The following is a 23,630-nucleotide window of genomic DNA, read 5'->3' as shown; positions in this document are numbered from 1 at the left end:
TCAGTGATGGAGGGGGTGAGACCCTGTCTTTTTACTTCTTCTCTTGAGAACATATGGCCCTGCTATTTTGTGAACAGTCAGTGTGGTGTACATTCCGAGTTACTAATGTTTGAGGTTTAAAAAAAATTTTTTTTTGAATCAGAGTCTCATTCTGTCGCCCAGGCTGGAGTGCAGTGGCAAGCTTCCGGCCACCGCAGCCTTGACTTACTGGGCTCAGGTGATCCTCTCTCCTCAGCCTTCCAAGCAGCTGGGCCACAGGCATACTCCAGCACATCTGGCTAATTCTTTAATTTACTGCAGAGATGAGTTTTGCCAAGTTGTCCAGTCTGGTCTCGAATCCCTGTTCTCAGGCAATCCTCTCGCCTCTGCCTCCCAGTGCTGGGATGATAGGTGTGAGCCACCGCGTCTGGCCAGGTTTTGTTTTATTTTGCAAAAATTGCCCCTGAGGTGATTCTTGGTGTAAGTGACACCCCAGTGGGCTTCAGAAAATCTCAGTTCAGACCTCGGTTCTGCCACCCAGGAGCTGAGGGACATTGGTCATGTCACCAGTTCTCCCAGAGTTTCTTTTCTTTTTCTTTGAAAAATTTTTTTTTCTGTCTTCCACTGATTTTTAGGGGGGCTTAGTGGTAAAAGGTGTGTATATCTACTTACCTAATTACTTGATACATATTCAATTAAGATGTATGCATTATGTACGCTCGTTGAAGTTTAGGCAGGTTTAATGTTATTACAGTACACTGAAATATTTCAAAAGACTTTCACTTTTAAGGGAACTATTCTAGTGTTGAGAAAGTAGTTTAGGGTGAATATTATTTTATAGACAATGAAAGGAATACACAGATTGCCTTCAAAGTCAAAAATTTTCAACTGATTATCAATCAGAGAATCCAGAATTTTGAATACTTTTTTATTTTTTAATTTTATTTCATTTTCTTTTTTTGAGTCTGAGTCTCACTCTGTCATCCAGGCTGGAGTGTGATGGAAGGCTCACAGCCACCACAGCCTTGACTTTCCGGGCTCAGGAAATCCTTCTACCTCAACCTTCCAAGTAGCTGGAACCACAGGCATGCGCCACCACGCTCAGCTAATTTTTTTTATTTTTTGCAGAAACGAGGTCTTGCCATGTTGTCCAGGCTGGTCTCGAACCCCTGGACTCAGGCAATCCTTTCACCTCAGCCTCCCAAAGTGCTGGGATAACAAGTGTGAGCCACCATGCCCGGCAAGGCTTTCATTTTCAAAGACAGTGTTCTAGTGTTGAGAAACAATACAGGATAAACATGATTTTGCAGACAATGGATGGAATACACCGATTGCCCTCAGAGTGAAAAATTTTCAGCTGGTCATCAATCAAAGGATCTAGAATTTTGAATGCTTTTTAAATGAAATAATTGGCTTCATTGCAAAAAAATTCTGCTGTACTTTGGAAACACTGGAGGTGTTCACAAAAGTCAAAGCAGTATCTCTCCCAGACTAGTTAAACCAGAAGCTCCAGGGTGGAGCGCTGAAAAAGACAGCAGGGAAAAAGAACACTTCATTTTTTCAGTGAACCAAAGTCCATTCGTGAGAGAGATTAGAGGGAATGTGGCGGATTGGCTGTTTGCGTGTCAGAGTCATACATGGATTGGCAGGGCGTGTTATAAAAACCCTGGAGTGCAAGCTTGCAGTTGTCTTGGCAAGAAGAGAAGGCTGCAATGGATCTGTCTGTGGCCCTGGCGCTCTGCCTCTCCTGTTTGCTTCTCCTGTCACTCTGGAAACAGAGCTCTGGGAAAGGGACCCTCCCTCCTGGCCCAGCTCCCCTCCCCGTTATTGGAAATATCCTACAAATAGACATTAAGAACATCAGCAAATCCTTAACCAGTGTAAGTATGCTCTGTGCCTCTTCAGTGATTTACGAGCGGTGAGTATCAACCCCCACTCTTTTTAAACTTCTACTTTTGATAGATAAATAATAATTGTACGTATTTATGGGGCACAAGGTTAGATTTTGACACATGTGAATATTGTGGAATGAGCATGTCAGGGTGACTAGCATACCCATCACCTCAAACTCTTGTCATTTCTCTTTCTTTTTTTTTGAGTTGGAGTCTTACTCTGTCACCCAGGTTGGAGTGCAGTGGCATGCTCAAGGCCACTGCAGCCTCAGGTGATCCTTCTGCTTCAGCCTTCCAAGTAACTGGAACTACAGGCACGCGCCATCAGACCTGGTTATTTTTTGTATTTGTTGTAGATACGAAGTCTCACCAAGTTGCCCAGGCTGGTCTTGGACCCACAGGCTCAGGCAATCCTCTCGCCTCTGCTTCTCAAAGTGCTTGGATGACAGGCGTGAGTCATTGCACTCAGTTTACCATATCTTTTTAGAGAGAACACTTAAAAATCTCTCTTTTCTCTATTTTGAAACATACGTTATTATTAACTATAGTCAACTTGGTGTGGATAGAACACCAGAACTTATTTGTCTTATGTAATTGCAACTTTGTACCCATGAACAGAAGTCTTTCCTTTCCAGGTCCATCCTGCAAGCCTCCCTCATGTCTGGTAACTATTTCTTTTTTTTTTTTTTTTGAGTTGGAATCTCACTCTGTCGCCCAGACTGGAGTGCAGTGGCCGCTCCCGGGCAACGCAGCCTCGACCTGCTGGGCTCCGGCGAGCCTTCTGCCTCAGCCTTCCGAGTAGCTGGAACTACAGACGCGCGCTACCACGCCCTGCTAATTTTTGATTTATTGTAGAGATGAGGTCTCGCCAAGTTGCCCTGGTTGGTAACTATTTCAATCTCCACTTCTATGATTTCCACTGTTTTAGATTCCACAGAGCAGCGAGATTGTACAGTATTTGTCCCTTTGTGCCTACCTATTTACTTAACACGATGCTTTCCCAATGAAATCACCTTTTTGCAAATAACAGAATTTCCTTCTTTAAGGTAAATGTTAATGAATATGTTTTGTGATTAGAGATTTTATTTAAGAAGCCGACTGCTGTATACTCTGTGTATTTTGTTTAGATTAACCATGATCATTAAACTTTTCCAGAAAAGCAATTCATGTCTGCTTGTCAAGGAAATATCTACGAGTTAAACACAAACAGATGAAAGAAAGGATTAGTTAGTCAGGGCCAACTGGGTGGTAACAGAATAATCTTGGCCTCTGTATAGAGCTGCTGTCTGCGACAACACGTGTTATGTGTTTTACAACACATAAGCTCTCCCATGAAATGCTGCACATCCTGGCACTGTCTCTGTTGTGATCATTGTCTTCCTGTGGCAATAATACCAGTGGATCTCACAGTGGGCTGGGGAGTAGAAATCTGTGCAGTCTATTTTAAAAAGTATAGATTTCTAGCATTGGTGACAGGGGGACTGCGTCAGGATTCCTATAAGGAAAGCTTTGCAGGTGATCTTAGCAGTGGAATCTTGGTTCGATGTAGAAATTAGAGACACATAAATTGCTAAGGCATCAGAGGTCAACTAAATAGGGTTCAGATTTGGTTTTCTATTTATTAGTGGAGGGATAATAAAAATGAAATTGAAGTTTAGAACTCAATCTGCTGTGTCTTTAAAACAGGGGAAATAAACAGCTTGAGGTGTTGATGTGATAACTGAGTGTAACAATCTGCATACGAATTGTCAGGACCATGGCGTGGCATGCTGGAGGCTTTCTATACATGCAGCTAAAACAATCACCATCATATTTATATATGTAAAATCCAGAAATATTTGAAGCTGCGTTTACCGGAGTAAAGATATCAATAGTCGGGTGATACCATCAGTCTGATTCATGCAAACATGTAGACCATGTGCTGACTTATTTTCCTGCTGTCTGAATCTCTTTTTCTATGATCAGATCTCAAGAGTCTACGGCCCTGTGTTCACTTTGTATTTTGGCACGAAGCCCATCGTGGTGTTACATGGATATGAAGCGGTGAAGGAGGCCTTGATTGACCTAGGAGAAATGTTTTCTGGAAGAGGCAGTTTTCCAGTGGCTGAAAAAATTAATAAAGGATTTGGTAAGTGTGTGTGTGTGTGTGTGTGTGTGTGTGTGTATGGGGATTACACACAGAGACTTGAAGAGTTTCCAGGGCAGAGCCCAACCCATCTGCTTGCCTGCCGAGTGTCAGTTTCCTCTTCCTCTCCTGGGATCTTCTCCCCAGTTTCTGTTTCCCTCCTGTTAGGTATCCTTTTCAGCAACGGAAAAAGATGGAAGGAGATGCGGCGTTTCTCTCTCATCACCCTGCGGAATTTTGGGATGGGAAAGAGGAGTATTGAGGAGCGTGTTCAAGAGGAAGCCCGCTGCCTGGTCGAGGAGTTGAAAAACACCAAGGGTGGGTAACTTTTTCTTTTCCTGAAAAATATTTTCTTAAAATCTATTTTTATTTTTTATTGATGACATAAAGTTTATACCTCTTTATGGGTAACCTGTGGTAATTTGTTGCATGCATAGAATGTGTAGTGATCAAGTTAGGGGATTTAGGATATAAATCACCTTTAGCATTGATCACTTCTGTGTGTTGAGAACATTTCAAGACCTCTGTTTTAGCTGTTTTGAAATAGACAATACTCTGACTTTAACAGACTGCTGTCTTTGCTCCTGAAATCCTTGGATTCATGTCCAGATCTTTCCCTGTAGGTAGTGTTTGTCAGTCCTCAGAAGGAGGACGGAGATTTGAAACAGCCAAGGAGCCTGTGTGTATCTGTGCTTATTGCATTTGTACACAATGACTGTGCAAACACAAGTTTTGGTTGATCCTATTCTGTCCCAGATTTTGCTTCCAAATCATTACATCATGAAGGTAGAAAGCTCTGGTCTCATTTTTTCAAATTGCTGAACAGCATGCTGTTCTTAAAGAGTAATTGTGGGTGATCTGTACTGAACATTTCACCATGGAATACCTGTCACATGGGTGGAAATGATCCCTTAATACCTTTTGGAACTGGGTACAGTGGCTCATGCCTGTAATCCTAGCACTTTGGGAGGTGGAGGGGAGAAGATTGCCTGCACCCACAAGTTTGAGACCAGCCAGGGCAACTTGGCGAGATCTTGTCTCTACAATTAAAAAAAAAGGAAAAGATTAGCCAGGCATGGTGGCATGCCACCCAGCTCCTTGGAAGGCTGAGGCTGAAGGATTGCCTGAGTCCTTGATTGTGCCACCTCCAACCTGGGCAACAGAGTGAGACTCACTAAACCAACCAAGGAACCAACCAAGCAACCACCAACTTTTTGGAGAATGTGAGGCCTGACATGTGCTTTCACTTAATTGATCTCTGTACGGCAACACTGACATGTCTGGGAGTTTCAAGACCCATGTCTATGCTTCCACCAGGAATGACACTTGACTGTGATTTTAAGTGGTTGGACATCTTCAGGGCAGCCTTCATCATTTGTGATTTCCCTTTAGTTAAGTATGATTTTAAAACTACCAGCTGGTTCAGGGACAAAGATAATGTGGGCATGGTGCTGGGTTTTGAGAGAGGCAGCACCGAAAACCAAAAACAGACTTGGAGAGAGGGCCATCTCTCACGCCCCGGCAGCCTCCTCTGAGCACAGTTGTACATGGGGTGATGGTTCTTCATGCTGGAGCCCAGGAGTGGCTCCATGCCCTCCATATGCTGGCAGGGGAGGGTCCTTTTCTCATTCTTTTTGGCACCTCTGTCCCTTCTCCCAGGTGAGGGCCAGGTTGGAAAAAGTAGAGCTTACCTGCCGGCTCTTACTCTTTTAAGTGCCATCTGCTGGACTTTGGCCTGAACCATACTGCCAAATAAAAATACATGGCTACAGCAAGTAACGTTTGAGTCTCTGGGTGCAGCCATCTGAGGCCAAGGAAGTTGTACAGAACCGTGCCCTTCTGAAAGCACCCGGAAAAGAAGCCAGTCAGTCATATACAACATACACCACGGTCATACCCACAAGGGAAAAAAAGAAGAAAAAAAGTAAAAACGCAGCCAAACAAAATAAAAAAACAACTCCATCCAAATGATAGCCATTCAAAAAAAGAAGTGTCAACTCCCTCAGATGAGAAGAAATGAGTGCAAGAACTCCAGCAATACAAAACCCAGTGTTTTGTTACCTCCAAAGGATCACACCAGCTCACCAACAATGCATCCTAACCCCAGAATCAAAGGTAAAGGGATGGAGACAAATCTACCATGCAAATGGAAAATAAAAAGGATCACTCTTCTTGTATCAGATAAAACAGACTTTGAAGCAACAGGAAGCAAGGACATCGAATGGCACTGCATAATGATAAAGGGTTCAATTTCAACAAGGAGCCTTAACTATCCTAAATATATACATAGCGAACATTTGGGTACCCAGATTTATAAAACAATTACTACTAGACCTAAGAAAATCTTAGACAGTCACATGAAAATAGGGGGAATGTCAAAACCCCACTAACAACTTCAGACATATCATTAAGGCAGAAGTCTAACAAAGAAATCTTGGACTTAAATTAGACACTTGACCAATTGTATCTAGTAGACATCTACAGAATACTTCAACCAACAACCACAGATGATACATTCTTCTCATCTGTATATAGAATGTGTTTTGAGATTGACTGCATGCTTGGTTATAAATCAAGTCTTAATTAATTCCAAAAAATCAAAAGCATATCAAGCACTTTCTCTGAACACAATGGAATAAAAATAGAAATAAATACCAAGAGGAACCCTCAAAATCACACATGAAAACTACATGAAAACAACTTGTTTCTGAATGATTTTTGAGTAAACACTGAAATCAAGACAGAAGAAAATAAATTATTTGAAACAAATGAAAATAAAGACAATAAAGACACAGCTTACCAAAACCTCTGGGATGCCACAAAATCAGTGTTAAGAGGAAAATGTATAGTACTGAATGCCAACATCAAGAAGATAGAAAATATCAACTAAACAACCTAATGCCTCACTTATAGGAACTAGAAAAAGAAGTAAAAACTAAATCCAAAGATAGCAGAAGAAAATAAATAACCAAAATCAGAGTAGAAGAAAACAAACAAAAAACCCCCAACAACACATAAAGTCAATGAAATAAAACATTTGCTATTTGAAAGGAGAAAAAAGATTGATAGAGCATTGATCAGATTAACAATTAAAAGAAGATAAAAATCTAAATAAGTACATTCAGAAACAAAAAGGTGACATTACATTTGATCCCAGAGCAACACAAAAGATTTTCAGAGATTACTATAAGCAACTATATGCATGCAGACTACAAAATTGAAAGGAAATGGATACATTTCTGGAAACACACATTCTCCCAAGGAGAATTAAATTGAAGCCCTGAACAGATCAATAAGGGGTCCTGAAATTGAATAAGTAAAAAACAAAACAAAACCAAAAAAAACTACCAACCAAAAAAAGTCCTGGATCAGACAGATTCACAGTCAAATTCTACCATATGTACAAGAAAGAGCTAGTACCAATCCTACTGAAACTATTCCAAAAAAACCAAGGAAGAAGGACTCTTCTCTAACTCATTCCATGAAGCCAATATCATCCTTATACTAAAATCTGACAAAGTCACAACAAAGAAAGAAAACTATAAGTCGGAGACCCGCTCCGACAGAGGGTGGGTTAGGACCCGCACTGGAGAATTTGGACAGCGAGAAAAGACCACTCGGAGGCAGTTCTTCTGGGAACAGTCTGATCAGGACTGAAGCCAAATTTTATTCGGACTCCTTCCAACTTATATACCATTTTCTATACCCTCCAGCAGTGTGATAATCACTTGCTGGGGGCGTACAAGTTCCATGCATATAGCGCTTTACAAACTATGCATCACAAGACCATCATGAGATTTGCAAGTTCCAAGCAAACAATTCGAATTCCATGATGCCTGTTGTGCTTCACAAAACCCACATTAAGGTCACAGGTGCACAATTTCAATACAGATCGTTCAAAGTGTTTTCCATAATGTTCAATAAATCATTCGTATTATACTCTTTGTTCTAAACCCTGATTAATTCAAAAAACTTTCTAAGTTAACTCTAGGTTCAATCCAAGTTCATTGACTCCTAATATTTTTTAACGATTAATATTATCAACTTAACACTATACTATAATCTATAAGTTTACTTAAATGACTTAGCTGTTAGTTATACTATTATCCTATTACGATTTAACGTAATGCCTTACAACTCAGTTAAAACTTATTCTTAAACTACCAAACTTTACTATAATTCATATGAGTTTCATATGTCTAAACTTTAATTTTTATATAATCTAATGATTGACCTTTAATACTATGCTATATCCTATTAAGCTAATACCTCATCATTAATTCTTTTATAAATCTTATAGTAACTATTATATTTGAATAATGTAGCAAAAGGAAACAAAACAGCAAGCATAAATTCACTCAAATATACTATAAAATGTAAATGCAACTATGAGTGTATATGTATATATTTTATCCTAACAAGTCTACTCTAAAAATCAAATAGTAGCTGTCACACTCTTGAACAAGGAAATGCATGGCCGCCATGACAGTGGCCATGAGCTGAAGCAAACAGAGTTTTGGTATTTAACGAAACAAAAGAAAATGTTCTGCCTGGCTAGAGGCAGGATGACAAAACTATTATGGTAATTTAGTTTCTAATCCTAGCCCTAGGGGAAACTGCTTTCGGGGACAAGAGCTGACTGACCAGTCTACCAGGAAATAGAAGTTTTAAAATATCTAGAAAAAGGAGTGCAACTTAGAAAGACAGAGAAAAATAATTCTGCTGTGCACTTTCCATCAGGCGTATTGAGATTTACTTATAAGTTTTACTGCCATGTATGCACACTGGTCACTACTCACATGCCAATATTATAGGTATAACTGATATCCTATGTCAGAGGCGATCTTCCAGAGGGGCCTTTACAGGCCTCAGCCATATAGCTATAGATGTTGGCTCCCAACAACTATATCTCTGATGAACATAGACACAAAAATTTCCAACAAAAGACTAGCAAATCACAGACAACAGTACATAAAAAAGTTCATTCACCATGAACAGGTGGGGTTTATTCCTGGAATGTAAAGTTGGCTCTTCATTTGCAAATCAGGAAGCATGATTCACAACATAAAGAGAATTAAAAACAAAAACTATGTGATCATCTCAGTAGATGCAGAGAAGCACATTGCTAAAAATCCAACATCCCTTCATGATAAAACCCCTCAACCATCTAGGTATCAAAGGAACATATTTAATAATAATATAACCGCCTATGATAAACCCACAACCGACATCATAGTGAACAGCTAGAAGTTGGAAGTCTTCCCCCTAAGAACAGAAGCAAGACAAGGATGTCCACTCTCACACTCCTATTTTTTTTTTTGGGGGGGGGTTGGAGTCTCACTCTGTCACCCAGACTGGAGTGCAGTGACCGCTCCTGGCCACTGCAGCCTTGACCTGCTGAGCTCCAGCAATCCTTCTGCCTCAGCCTTCCAAGTAGCTGTAACTACAGGTATGTGCTACCACACCCAGCTAATTTTTTGATTTATTGTAGAGATGAGGTCTCGCCAAGTTGCCCAGGTGGGTCTCGAACCTGTGGGCTCAGGCAATCCATTCACCTCAGCCTCCCAAAGCACGGGATTACAGGTTGAGTCACCGAGCCTGGCTTCACACTCCTATTGAACATAGTAGTGGATCAGAGCAATCAGGCAAGAAAACTAAATAAAAGGTATCTAAATAGGAAAAGAGAAAGTCAAATTATCTCTCTTCACAGATGACATGATTCTATATCTAGAAAGCCCTAAAGATTCCACAAAAAGACTCTTAGACCTGATAAGTGACTTTGATAAAGTCTTAAGATGCAAAATCCACCTTCAAAAAATTAGTAACATTTCTATACACCAACAATGTTCATGTTGAGAACCAAATTAAGAATACAATCCCATTTGCAATAGCCACAAATATATAAAATACATGGAATGCATCTAACCAAAAAGATGAAAGATCTCTATGATAAGAACTACAAAACACTGCTGAAAGAAATTAAGGATGACATAAACAAATGGAAAAGCACTCATTGCTCATGGATTGAAAAAAATCAGTATTGTTAAAATGTTCATACTGTCCAAAGCAGTGAACTAATTCAGCATAATATGTACCAAACTACCAGAGTCTTTTTGGGCAGAATTAGAAAAAACAATTCTTAAATTCACATGGAGGCAAAAAAGAGCCTGAATAGCCAAAGAAATTCTAGGCAAAAAAGAACAAAGCTGGGGAATCACATTACCAGACTCCAAACTTTACTGCAAGGCTACAGTAACCAAAACACCATGATACTGCTACAAAAATGAACACACAGATCAATGGAAAAGAATAAAGAACCCAGAAATAAAGCTGCTCACTTACAACCAACTGATCTTCAACAAAGTTGACAAAAAAGGAATTGGAGAAAGGACACCCTTTTCAAAAAATGGTACTGGGGAAACTAATTAACTATATGTTACACCCTATATAAAACTAATTTCAAGATAGATTGAAAACTTAAATGTAAGACATTAAACGATACAAATCCTAGAGGAAATGTAAGAAACACTCTTTTAGACATTAACCTAGGCAAGAAACGTATGATGATGTTCTCAAAAGCCAATGCAGCAAAAACCAAAATTGACAAGAGGGACCTAATTAAACTGAAAAGCTTCTGTACAGCAAAAGAGTCTATCCACAGAATAAGTAGACAACCTATAGAATGGGATAAAATATTTGCAAACTGTGCATCAAACAATGGGCTAATATCCAGAATCTATAAGGAACTTAACCAAATCAGCAAGAAGAAGACAAATACACCATTGAAAAGTGGGCAAAGGGCATGAACAGACACATAAAAGAAGACATACATGGCTGGGCACAGTGGCTCATGCCTGTAATCCCAGCACTTTTGGAGGCTAAAGTAGGAAGATTGCTTGAGCTCAGGAGTTGAGAACAGCCTGGGCAACATAGTGAAACCTCGTCTCTACAAAAAATTATCTGGGTGTGGTGGCTTATTCCTATAGTCCCTGCTACTCAGAAAACTGAGGTGAAAGGGTCATCTGAGCCCAGGAAGTTGAGACTGCATTGAGCTGTGGCTGTGCAACTGCACCCCAGCCTGGGCAATGGAGTGAGACTCTGACTCAAGAACAAAAAAGACAAAAACAAAAACAAAGCAACAACAAACAGCTCCAAAAGAAGACTTACAAGTGGCCAATAAACATATGAAAAAATGTTCAACCTCATGCATCATTAGAGAAATGTGCATCAAAATCACAATATAATCTCATCTCACACCAGTCAGAATGGTTATTATTAATAAGTCAAAAAACAACAGAGGTTGGTGAGGTTGTAGAGAAAAGGGAACACTCACACACAGTTGGTGGGAATGTAAGCTAGTTTATCCCCTGAGGAAAGCAACTTGGAGATTTCTCAAATAACTAAAAATAGAGTTATCATTTGATCTGGTAATTCCACTACCAGGTTTATACCCAAAGGTGCATAAATCATGCTACCCAAAGAACACTTGCATGCATATATTTATTGCAGCAATATCCACAGTAGCAAAGACATGAGACCAACCTAGGTGCCCCCAAAGGGTGGATTAGATAAGAAAAAAGTGGTGCATACACACTACAGAATACTATGCAATCATAAAAAGAATGAATTTTTTTTTTTACAGCATTACGGATGTACCTAGAAGCCATTATTCTTTTTTTATATTATATTATATTTTTTATTATAAAGATGTGGGTACAATTCAGGATTAGATACAAATGTTGATTATGCAGGCACCCTTGTTGATGAGGTGTGCCACTCCCTCCCCTAGCAGTTTCCCTCAACTGTCAATCCCACCCCACCCCTCCCCTGGCAGTTTTCCACCGCAGCCAATCCCTTTCTTACAGTATTATGATACTTGTTCAAGGTCCGCTTATGAGTGAGGACCTAGGGTACTCTGTTCTTTGTTTCTGTGATAGATCACTGAGCATGATAGACTCCAAATCCATCCAAGTGGCTGCGAAGTCCATATATTTGTCCTTCTCTATGGCTGCATAAAATTCCATTATGTATATGTACCATATTTAAAATATCCAATCCAGCTTTGATGGGCAGCATGACTGGTTCCATGTTTTTGCTATTGTGAATAGAGCTGCAACAAACATATGTGTGCAGGTATCTTTTTTGTAGAATGATTTGAGTCCCAATGGGGGAATTGCTAGGCCATGTGGAAGGTCAATTAGAAGCCTTATTCTAAGCGAATTAATGCAGAAACAGAAAACCAAATACCACATGTTCTCACTTATATGTGGGAGTTAAACAAAGGATTCACACAGACATAAAGGTGGGAACAACAGACATTGGGGCCTCCCAAAGAGGGGAGCCTGAGAGGGGAGAAGGGCTGAGAAACTATCGACAGGGCACCATGTTCACGATTTGGGTGATGGGTTCACTAGAAGCTCAAACCTTACCATCATGCAACATATCCATGTAGTAAACCTGAATATATGTATAGCCCCTGAATCTAAATATATATATTCTCCTTGAATCTAAAATAAAATAAAGTAATAACAAAGAAGTTTATATAGATAGATGCAAATAAAAATTAAGAACCATAGGATATTTGGGGTCAAGCTAACTCCAGCCTCCTTGGCCTTCTAGAATTTACTGCAATAAATATTCCTGCCTTATGCAAAATAAAATAAAATAAAACTCTCAGTTGCAGTTACTCAATGTTACTCTTTCTTTTTTTTTTTGAGTTGTAGTCTCACTCTTGTCGCTCAGGCTGGAGTGCAGTGCCACGCTCACGGCTACCACAGCCTCCACCCGTTAGATTTAGGCGATCCTTCCGCCTCAGCCTTCCAAGTAGCTGGAACTACAGATGCATGCCACCACGTCTGGCTAGTTTTTGTGATTTATTGTAGAGATGAGGTCTCATCAAGTTGCCCAGGCTGGTCTCGAACCTCTGGACTTAGGAAATCCTCTTGCCTCGGCCTCCCAAAGTGCTGGGATTGCAGGCTGAGTCACCGTGTCCAGCCCAATGTTACTCTTTACTGTAATTTATGTATTTATTTATTTTTGAGTTGGGGTCTCCCTCCGTGGCCTGGGCTGGAGTGCAGTGGCACACTCACAGCCACCCCAGCATCGACCTGCTGGGCTCTGGCGATCCGTGCACTCCCACACCCGGCGTGCACGACCATGCCTGGCTAATTTTTTATTTATTGTAGAGACGAGTTGCCAGAGCTGGTCTCAAACCCGTGGGCTCAGGCAAATCACTCGCTTCAGCCTCTCAAAGTGCTGGGATTATAGACTGAGCCACTGAGTCCGGCCATGTTTTTTATTTTTTAAGAAAATATATTCTATAGCATAATCCTCCAAATTACAATAATTTATGTAAGTAAATTTCAACAATTATTAATAACTCTTTACCTTGCCTTCCCTAATTGTGAATTGGTTCTGTATTTAGCTTTTATATATACATTTAAAAAATATATTTTATATATATATTCCTTTCTGTCTTTGACTGTGTTTTTATCATTTTTAAAACATTTTATATATTTTATGATCTCGGGGGCCTTGTGGACCCAGAAAAGGACTGCTTCTCCCGGGGTCAGTGAATTTTTAGAGATAGCAAATATCCTGTCCACAGCATGCCTTTGATTTATAAGCTTATCTATCCAAAGTCCATCCTCCATTCCCTTCTTTCAAACTCTCACATGCCAGGTCAATACAATTGTCACTCCTTATCAATTTCGGAGATTGGGTTTCAGGACTCACTAAAGTTCACCATGCTTAAGTTTCTTTTATATTGTATAGTATTTGCACATAACCTATGCACATCTTCCTGGATACTTTAAATAATCTCTAGATCACTTATAATAGTTAATGCCATTTAAATGTTTGATAAATAACTATTATACTGCATTTTCAAGGGAATATTGACAGGAAAAAAGTCTGTATATGTTCAGCACAGATGTTTTTTTTCCTGAATATTTTCAATTCGTGTTGGATTGAATCCACCATGTGTCACAGATGGAGAGGGCTGATTGTATTCTCCCTGCCATAAAATCACTCTGGGGGCCAGTTACTGAACAAGTAGGGAACACCCCTGAGTCCAAAGTCCACTGAAATTCTTCCAACTCTCCATTCCTAGGCTTATTCAGGGTATCTACTACCTTGCTCATGCCTTCCCATGAGAAGTCTAATAAAGATTCTGCCCTAAGTTTCTTTTTACTCCTGCTGTCTGACCAAACCTAGTGCAACCTAGTGTGACCCCTGCGGTGTGGAGTACACCTCCTCTTGGAATTGTAACAGGTTATCTTTTCTCGGGCAGCCTGTTTCAGGACAACTTGACCTGCTGACCTCACCGTATCAGAATAAAAACAAAATCCTGGGTGAATTTTAAAACACTTGAATCGGGATGAAAAATTGGAGAGGATCTATTTACCCTGCCACCACCCGTTTAGTTTGACTCATCTCTGAAGTGCTTGTCACAATACATTTGATTTTTGGCTTGGATGACAAATTACGCTGACTTTTATGATCTCGACTTGTGAATCTTTTGCATTATCTCTACTTTGAAACTCTCTGGGTCAAAATGTTGTCTTCACAGTAATGGAGTGAAAGGAAAGATAGAAAGGTAGAGTTTTCCCTGTGAATTTTGCACATGAACACAACACACATGCACACAGAAATCTCAAAGTAAGAATCCCAAATTATAAACTCTAATTCCAGGGTTAAGTATACAAATGTACCCGCACAACAAACATTGTATACCTAACTCTGAATTGTACCCTACAATTTCAAAATAAAAATTAAAAGAGAGAGAAAGAGAAAAAAAGAATTCCAAATTATCCCCTACCTTTCAGGCTAGAATAAAAGTTATTCCACAAGCTTAGTGCCCTGGCGTGTTTTAGTTGGAAAGGACCTGACCTTAGAACAGTTGACTCAACAGGTTCCCTATTATTTAATTTCCTATCATTACCACACAACACTTTTGGTTCAAGTCACCCTTAATTATAATGCATCCAGGATATTCTCACATGTAAAGTTTATTGATGATTTAATTACAACAACTTCATTTAAAAATTGCCCACAGAATCAAAGTTTCTTCGACTTTATCTGTAAAATGATGGAATTAGCATAAATGATGATCAAGTTAAAAATGTATAATAATATATGATATTTTCTGATGACTAGATACAGTAATAACCTAGAATTCTACAGGAGGGCTTGCATGTAGGACCTGGTGATTATGGACACTATTATCTAGAGTAAGGCATTCTTTTTTCCTTTCAATATTAAAATAAAGAAATAAAAGGATTTTGCTTATCATTTTAACTTTTTTTGTCTGCTCTATTCATAATTTAAAGTTTGAAATTAAGGTTTCTTATTTTGCTATTATTTTTGGCAAACACATTTATGTTAGTTTTTTCTTATAAAACCTAGATGGCGTTTTTACACTTGTCCCAGCAACCGGAATTTTCCCATAATCTCTTTCTCTTTAGTTTTCTCTTTGTTGGTTCTATGCATAGTTCTTTCAACTAGTCATTATATATAAAAGGTTTCCAAGTCCTTAACTATATTCTTGCTTCCTATGCCAGGCCTTAATTGTCTACAAGCTTTCCAGAAGTTTGTGATTCTGTACCGATCACTTGAATTATCAGGGGTTTTAAAAAGTGGCCTTAAATTTTTTTTTCCCTTAAAAATAATAGGCATCTTGTGTTGGGATGTGGTAGGGGGCTTTAGGAAATGTTTTAAAACATGTATTACAATAAAAATGTTCCAGTTTCTTAAAGCAAAACGCCGTGTTTAGTACCTGTAGCTAAAACCACGGACAAGCCCCTTACTGTAACGCCTGGCTTAGTGCCTGCGGCCAAAACCACAAGATTGTGCTGTTGTTACAAAAAGAACAAAACCTTACATCATGAAAAGCCCCTTCCTCCCAAAGGCAATGTAAAACCTATATAAGCTGAGACCCTGCTGTGATCGAGGGCCATCGAGGTCCAACCTTTGTGACCAGAGTCGACTGGAGTGCGCTGGGCTGAACGCCAGCGTTCCAGTAATAAACACAGCTTTCTGCTTATCAGCCTCGGTGTCATGGTCTCTCTGATTTGTTTTCCTGAAACACTCCCTGGTGTGTTGGTCAGGAAAGTGGAGAGTTCAGAGGTGGTGTTTGCCATCTCTCTTGTCACGGGGATACAACCCCCAGGGGCGACGGGAGAGGCCACATTGCTTGGCAAAACAGAACAGATTTGCTTTCCTGCAACAGGAATTGTGTAAAGAAAGGCAGTGAGATAAATGCAGTATTGGGGAAACCATTATTTTATTTTTATTTTTATAAGCCTCGCCCTGGGAAAACCATCTTTGTGATTGGGAAACCATTTTTAAACAAGCTAGGATAGCCAGGCTCGGTGGCTCAGCCTGTAATCCCACGCCTTTGGGAGACTGAGGTGAGTGGATTGCCTGAGCCCGCGGATTCGAGACCCGCCTGGGCAACTTGGCGAGACCTCATCTTTACAATAAATAAAAAAATCAGCCAGGTGTGATAGCACGTGATAGCCTTCTGGCTACTCGGAAGGCTGAGGCAGAAGGATCGCTGGAGCCCAGCAGGTTGAGGCTTTGGTGGCCGGGAGCGTCCACTGCACTCTAGTCTGGGTGACAGAGTGAGACTCCAACTCAAAAAAACAAACAAACAACAACAAAAAAAACAAGCTAGGATGGAGTGATTAATTCAGATTTAAGGGAAAAGTGATGTGTTGGTTTTAAATATGACGTAGTTTTTGTTGATAAGGATATTTCTTGGTAGATATTGCTTTAGAGATTCCAAAATTACTTTTACATGTTATCAAAGACAAAGTGTTTTATACGTAAATTTTAATGGTTTTTAAAAAAATACTTCCAATTCTTTAGGTTTATCCTGTGATCCTACTTTTATCCTGAGCTATGCTCCATGCAATGTGATCTGCTCCATTATTTTCCGGAATCGTTTTGACTATAAGGATCAGAATTTTCTTAGCTTGCTGAAAAAACTAGATGAAAACCTCAGGATTATGAGCTCCCCATGGATCCAGGTGAGATCAAGAGCCTTTTTCCCTAAGATATTATTTATATTGTTTCCTCTGACAAGTCAAACATTTGATATGCATGGAGCTGTGAGGTGAATGTTTTAAAACAGGAAATTTTGGATGCTATAATGTGGTAGCTGTGGAAATGACTTTTAAGAATTATTTTTGTAAAGTCTGTACTCTTTGTCATGTGTGGTCTCAAAGGTCTTTGTTTCTTTAGCTAATGCTCAGTTAGTTTTGACAGGAATTTCCTTGAATGTGAAAAGCTGAGAGAGAGAGAGAGAGAGAGAGAGAGAGAGAGAGAGAGAGAGGAAAGATGGAAGGAAGGAAGAAAAGAAAGAAACAAAGGAGGGAAGGAAGGAAGGAAACTCTTTCAGACTGATTCTGTGCTGGAGCACTCCTTATCATATCCTTCATTTGCTGCTTAAGCTGAGCCCAGATATTAGCCTGAGATAAAAATTTAGGGTCTTCTCAGGTCTTTTGTTGTCCTGTGTCCTGCGCTAGGCATGTTCATAGCTTTCTAAATTCCTCAGTATATGTTGCATTTTAAAATGTCCTACTTTTCCAAAGTAACTGTCTCCCCAGCTTTTAGTTCCAGGATTTTACTGTTCTACTATGTGTCTGAACTCTAATTTTTTTTTGCCCCATGTGGCTTTGGGTTGTTCATTTGTCTTAGAAACTTAAAAAAAAAACCCCCATTGTTTTTCTGTCTTGAATGAATTCTGAATCAGGTGAAACAAAAACGAATGCCCTTGTTAGCCCTTCAGGTAGTCCTGGGACAGGTTCGATACAGGAACAGAATTCATCACAAGTAAGGTCTTTTCTGGTCCTTCTGGAATAAGAAACCAAAATCTTACACTGGAAACAGGGTTTCCCTTGTCAAGGCCACTGCCAAGCTGATAAGGGAGGTGGGACAAAGACATATAAAAATATGATAAAATTTTCTTTCTTTTCTTTTTTTGAGTTGGAGTCTCACTGTCGCCCAGTCTGGAGTGCAGTGGCCGCTCCCAGCCACCGCAGCCTCGATCTGCTGGGCTCCGGCAATCCTTCCGCCTCAGCCTTCCAAGTAGCTGGAATTACAGGGCGCGCTACCACACCCGGCTAATTTTTTGATTTATTGTAGAGATGAGGTCTCGCCAAGTTGCCCAGGCGGGTCTCAGGCAATCCACTCACCTCAGCCTCCCAAAGCGTGGGATTACAGGCTGAGCCACTGAGCCCGGCTAAAAATGTTCATTTTTAAATTGCCTGTTTTTTGAGGGGGGGGGATGTTTTTCTCTTGGCTACATTAAACCTTTGTTTTTCAGAGTTCTATCAAAGTTTATTCTGACTGTTTTTGCTGAATTTTTTTGATGTTTTTGTCGCTGTACCGTTCCTTGGAGCTTTCTATGGTGCCATTCTTGCTGACACCACTCTGTGAAGTGAATGGTTGAACACCATAGTTCTGTCTGGATCTTAGCATTGTGGAGTTATCACCTGGAAGATAGCGGATTCTTTTTTAACAGACAAGAAAAAGGAATTTCCAGAAATAGAGCTGCAATTTAAGCACGTTGGCGAGTGGTTTTTTCCACCAAACCCCCAAGCCCAGTTTCCAAGCAGTACTTTCGTGACTGCCCAAAAGCATACTCATAGAACTTAATAGAGATCCAAAGCCCTTGTTGAAAAGCTAGCAGTACCCACAGGCTTTGTATGCGCAGTCAAATCCTCCAATCAGCACCTAGAGACTTCATCACATGACTGGGTAGAAGTATGCATATTTAGGGTACCAAGGGGGAGAATGTTTGGTATCACAGATGATGCCAGAAAACTTGAATAGGGTAGAGGTTTTGATGCTTCTTCTGGGATCTGGTTGACAAGGTAATTAGGATTAAGATGACAACATGATTTGGTTTGGGTCTGTATGGACCATAAGCAAACATCACACTTTCTCCCTGTGCTGACCTGGCAAGTCTGGCGATCTGCCTAAAAGAGAACTGTGTGATTTTTACAGAAGTAACTTGACTGCTCTGGTGCAAGTGTCCTTATTCATATACTGAGTTGGCCTTTATGGGATCTTTGTAGCCCTTCCTCTTATAAAATGGTGGTTCTACTTCTGAGGTTTCTTGCTAGTAGCAGTAATAACAGGGAGTGGCTTTGCAGTCTATTTCAGTTTGCCCAGACTTTCTTAACCTTGATTCTCATTCACAAAATGTGAATTAAATCAATTCATGCTATTGAACGCTTCAAGGCTGTAAAGAAGAATTAATGTAAAAAATGAGGGAATTTACAAAAAGATGATTTCATATTCTAAAAACAATATATGAATATAGGAAATGATCATCTTTGATTCTCTGTTCAGAAGTTCGCCTTTAAATCTTTCTACAGCATAGATGATTACTTTGTATGTACAATCAAATTCTTCTGTAAGAGGAGACCATTATTTATTCACTCCAGTCTTTTTTTTTTTACTCCAGTCTTAAACCAGCAATTGACATATGGCACATATTTTAATACCTGTGTTTAATTTAATTAATATATTTTTCAAATCTTTAAGGTCTGCAATAATTTTCCTGCTGTTATTGATTATCTCCCAGGAAGTCATAACACAATACTTAAAAATTTTGCTTCTGTTAAAAATTATGTTTTGGAGAAAATAAAAGAGCATCAAAAATCCTTGGACAATAATAATCCTCAAGACTTCATTGATTGTTTCCTGATCAAAATGGAAGAGGTAAAATGCTATCTGTTTGCCTGTATTTGTGATTCATTTTTTAGCTCTGTAACTGATTACCTAAAGGGTCAGTTAAGAAACATTTGATAAGTGCTTTAAGTACTTATTATATATATGGATCTAAACTAAGCATCACGGAAGATTTAAAATTGAATTGTTAAGCAATTAGAATTTATGAGCATTGTATTCTATCAATTCTTTGTATTGTATCTATTAGGTACTAGTAATCTGAGGAAAGACAGAATGCTCACCTCAGGTGAAATGGAAATAAAAATAAGTTAGAAAATGCAAAATATGAAGTCATAAAATGAAGATTTATAAATTCATATCATGCAGTGATATGAGTAAGAAAGAAGGATTTATAGAAGGACCTGGGTGGGTCTCCTGCATGTCTTGAGGTTTGATATAGCTCTTAAGGAATTTGCAGTGATCCACAGGGCAGTGGATTTCAGATGGGTAGAATGGGGTGATGAGAGGTTCAGAGGTGTGTGGTAGCAAAGAAATGGAGGAGAGAAGCATTCATTGGGTGGAACTAAAACTAAACCTGGACAGATATGGAGTTAGAGGTGTCTGTAACCTGCAAACCTGAGTGTTGGTATGGAGAGTTTTGATTTGATCAGGTATATGTGGAAACCTGGATTAGAGTGAAATGCAGATAATTTTTAGGGAAAATAATCCTGTGAGCTTTGTAGAATGACATATACAATGAGAATAAAGCTCAAGGACCAAGAATAAGATTTTTCATGTCTTTGAAGTTTGGCTTGCAGAAAGTGTGGGCCTAAAAATACAGATTCTGAAATAAAGCCAAGTTGTCCATTTTGTCATATTGTTAAAGATCTATGGACATGACTTTTAATTAGAGAAGTGGATGGGAGTCAAATGGTGGAAGCTCTGTGGGAAATTTCAGTAATGAGACCAGACAGCCTATTTGGTGGGAAAGATTTGGGTGGTGAATTTGAATAGTGGTACAGTTCATTTGGAAATTGAGTGAAAAGGGCAATACACATATCAGAAAGACACTTGTATAGGTGCAAATTCCTCCTTGAACTGGGGAGGGGCTCAGTCCAGAACAGGCCGAAAAGGACTAACTCTAGACAAAAACATCCTTTCTCTGAGGTCACCATTATTTTTTATTTTTTATTTTTTGAGTTGGAGTCTCACTCTGTCGCCCAGACTGGAGTGCAGTGGCCGCTCCCAGCCACCGCAGCCTCGACCTGCTGGGCTCCGGCGATCCTTCCGCCTCAGCCTTCCAAGTAGCCGGAATTACAGGCATGCGCTACCATGCCCGGCTGATTTTTTGATTTGTTGTAGAGATGAGGTCTCACTGCCCAGGCGGGTCTCGAACCCACGGGCTCAGGCAATCCACTCACCTCAGCCTCCCAAAGGCGTGGGATTACAGGCTGAGCCACTGAGCCCGGCTTCACCATTATTTTAATCAACCACTTTGTAATATTGGGCAGGAATGAGGAATCGTTCTGTAGGTGAAACTGTCAAGGAGTCAGCGATGCTGACGATGACTTTCAAAGTTACGCAACTTGAGCAGGACTGCTCAAATGAAGAGTTTTAGGTGGAGTAAAGTTAATATATAGAATAGTTTTAGAAACCGGAGGAATGCAGAAGCAAATTATTCCCATTCTCTGTCGTCTCTGCTGCCATCAGTGTGTTCTTATCTTTTGGGGACTTCAATTCATTTGAGAATCTCATTAAAATATGGACACCTTAACAGAAGAATGCACCTATTTAGTTCTCCATTTTTACACACACTTGGAGGCTTTTCCTTAATGCTATAAAGCTCTCCATTAATGTCAGGTTAAGAAGGACACCAAGGTCTCTGGTATTTCACTTACTTGTGGCTAATTCCTCAATACACTGTAGTATTTAGAGGGTTTTTTTGGGGGAGGAATGGATACCATTTTTATTGAGTATAGTTCAAATATTGCACCCTTCATATATTTTATGTACAATTCAGTGGTTTTAGTATTTTCACAGAGATGTTCAATGATTACCACAGTAAATTTTGGAATATTTCTATCACCCTGAAGGGACAACTGTATGGATAACAGTCAACCCCTATCATCACCCAACTCTCTGGCTCCAGACAACAGAAATCTACTTTTTGTCTCTATAGACTTGCAATTCTGGACAGTTTTATATATATATATAAATAATTGTACAGTAAGTGGTCTTCTGTGTCTGGCTTCGTTCACTTAGCATAATGTTTTTTAAGATTCATTGACACTATAGTACATATCAGCTTTGCACAGGGGCAGTATTGTAGTCAGTGAGGTTTATCCGAGGCGTGATCAATGCTAATTGAAGACTTTTCCCAGTACCCCACCATGACAGCTTGAAATGTAGTTGACATTGGCAATTTTTGACAGTCTCTACAAAGACTGAATAAAAAAATAAGAAAATAGCACATATAAGTGTCTCATTCCTTTAAATGGTTGACTAATATTTCAATGTGAGTATATCACATTTTATATTTCCATTCATTGGTTGATGGACACTTTGTATCTTTTTTTGTGTGGCTATTACGAATAATGCTGGCCTGGACATTTATGTACAACTTAAAAAAAACTTTATTATAAAGATATGGGGTACAAATCAGAGTCAGGCACATAAATATTCTTTTTTTTGAGTTGGAGTCTCACTCTGTCGCCCAGACTGGAGTGCAGTGGCCACTCCCGGCCACCGCAGCCTGGACCTGCTGGGCTCCGGCGATCCTTCCGCCTCAGCCTTCCAAGTAGCTGGAATTACAGGCATGCGTTACCACGCCCGGCTGATTTTTTGGTTTATTGTAGAGATGAGGTCTCGCTGCCCAGGCGGGTCTCGAACCCGCGGGCTCAGGCAATCCACTCACCTCAGCCTCCCAAAGGCGCGGGATTATAGGCTGAGCCACCGAGCCCGGCTGCACATAAATATTCTACATGCAAGTGAAGTTTGGGCCTCTCACTGGTCCGTACCTCCCCTGGTTTAGGATCAAGTATCTTTTGTGTTGTTACATGCCACCCCCTACTTGCTCCCTCCCCGGCAGTGTCCCGTGACTGCTGATCCCTCCCTTGTGCTGTTGTGATTCATGTTCAGGTCCCACTTATGAATGAGAACATGTGGTATTTGGTTCTTTGTTTCTGTGATAGATCGCTAAGAATGATTGTCTTCAATTCCATCCATTTTGCTGAGAAGTCCATGATTTTGTATTTCTTTATGGCTGCGTAAAATCCCTCCGTGTATATGTTCCACATTTTCTTTATCTAGTCTGCTTTCGATGGGTAATAGGGTTGGTTCATGTTTTTACTATTGTGAATAGGTCAGCAATAAACATGTGTGTGCAGGTGTCCTTTTTTTGTAGAATAATTTGTTTTCCTCCAGGTATATTCCCAGGAGGGGGATTGCTGGATCATATGGAAAGCCAATTTCTAGTTCCTTTAAATATTGCTGTGCCATTTCCCATAGAGGTTGGATTAGTTTGCACTCCCACAGACAATGTAGAAGCATCTCTTTTTCTCTGCACCCACACCAGCATCTATTGTTTTTTGATTTATTAATGATGACCATCCTTACTGGGGTAAGTGGTATCTCAGTGTGGTTTTGATTTGCATTTCTATGATGATTAGTTAGGTTGAGCCTTTTTTCATGTATCTGTTGGCTGCTCATATGTCTTCTTTTGAGAAGTGTCTATTCATGTTCTCTGTCCATTTTTAAAAATAGGCTTGTTTGTTTTGTTCCTTTCAGCTCATTTGAGTTCTTAGTGGATCCTGAATGTCAGGCCTTTGTCAGCTACACAGTTAGCAGATATATATTTTTTTCATTCCGTTGGTTGTTTCCCCACTTTCTTGATGGTTTCTTTTGCTGTGCAAAAGTTTTTCAGTTTGATGAGGTCCCATTTGTCTTTTATGGCA

The 23,630-nt window shown here is 39.8% G+C and overlaps 1 protein-coding gene across 4 annotated transcripts in view; it reads left to right on the top strand.

The window, feature by feature from the left end:
* The first annotated feature begins 1,672 nt into the window (after positions 1–1,672).
* Positions 1,673–23,630, top strand: part of LOC103277155 (cytochrome P450 2C18-like) — a 51,668-nt gene continuing 29,710 nt past the window's right edge. The window contains exons 1-5 of one of the 4 annotated variants that reach the window (XM_008074574.1): positions 1,673–1,859; positions 3,837–3,999; positions 4,165–4,314; positions 16,867–17,027; positions 19,552–19,728. In XM_008074574.1, coding sequence (XP_008072765.1) covers positions 1,692–1,859; positions 3,837–3,999; positions 4,165–4,314; positions 16,867–17,027; positions 19,552–19,728 — 819 coding nt within the window. In that variant the 5' untranslated portion in view covers positions 1,673–1,691. The remainder of the gene's footprint in view (positions 1,860–3,836; positions 4,000–4,164; positions 4,315–16,866; positions 17,028–19,551; positions 19,729–23,630) is intronic. The other 3 variants (XM_021707306.1, XM_021707307.1, XM_008074575.2) reach the window with 3 other exon arrangements.

The sequence above is a fragment of the Carlito syrichta genome, unplaced genomic scaffold (assembly GCF_000164805.1).
Source record: "Carlito syrichta isolate Samal-C Ts95f unplaced genomic scaffold, Tarsius_syrichta-2.0.1 Scaffold316493, whole genome shotgun sequence".
Taxonomy (NCBI): domain Eukaryota; kingdom Metazoa; phylum Chordata; class Mammalia; order Primates; family Tarsiidae; genus Carlito; species Carlito syrichta.
This window is presented reverse-complemented; position numbering and strand designations above follow the sequence as displayed.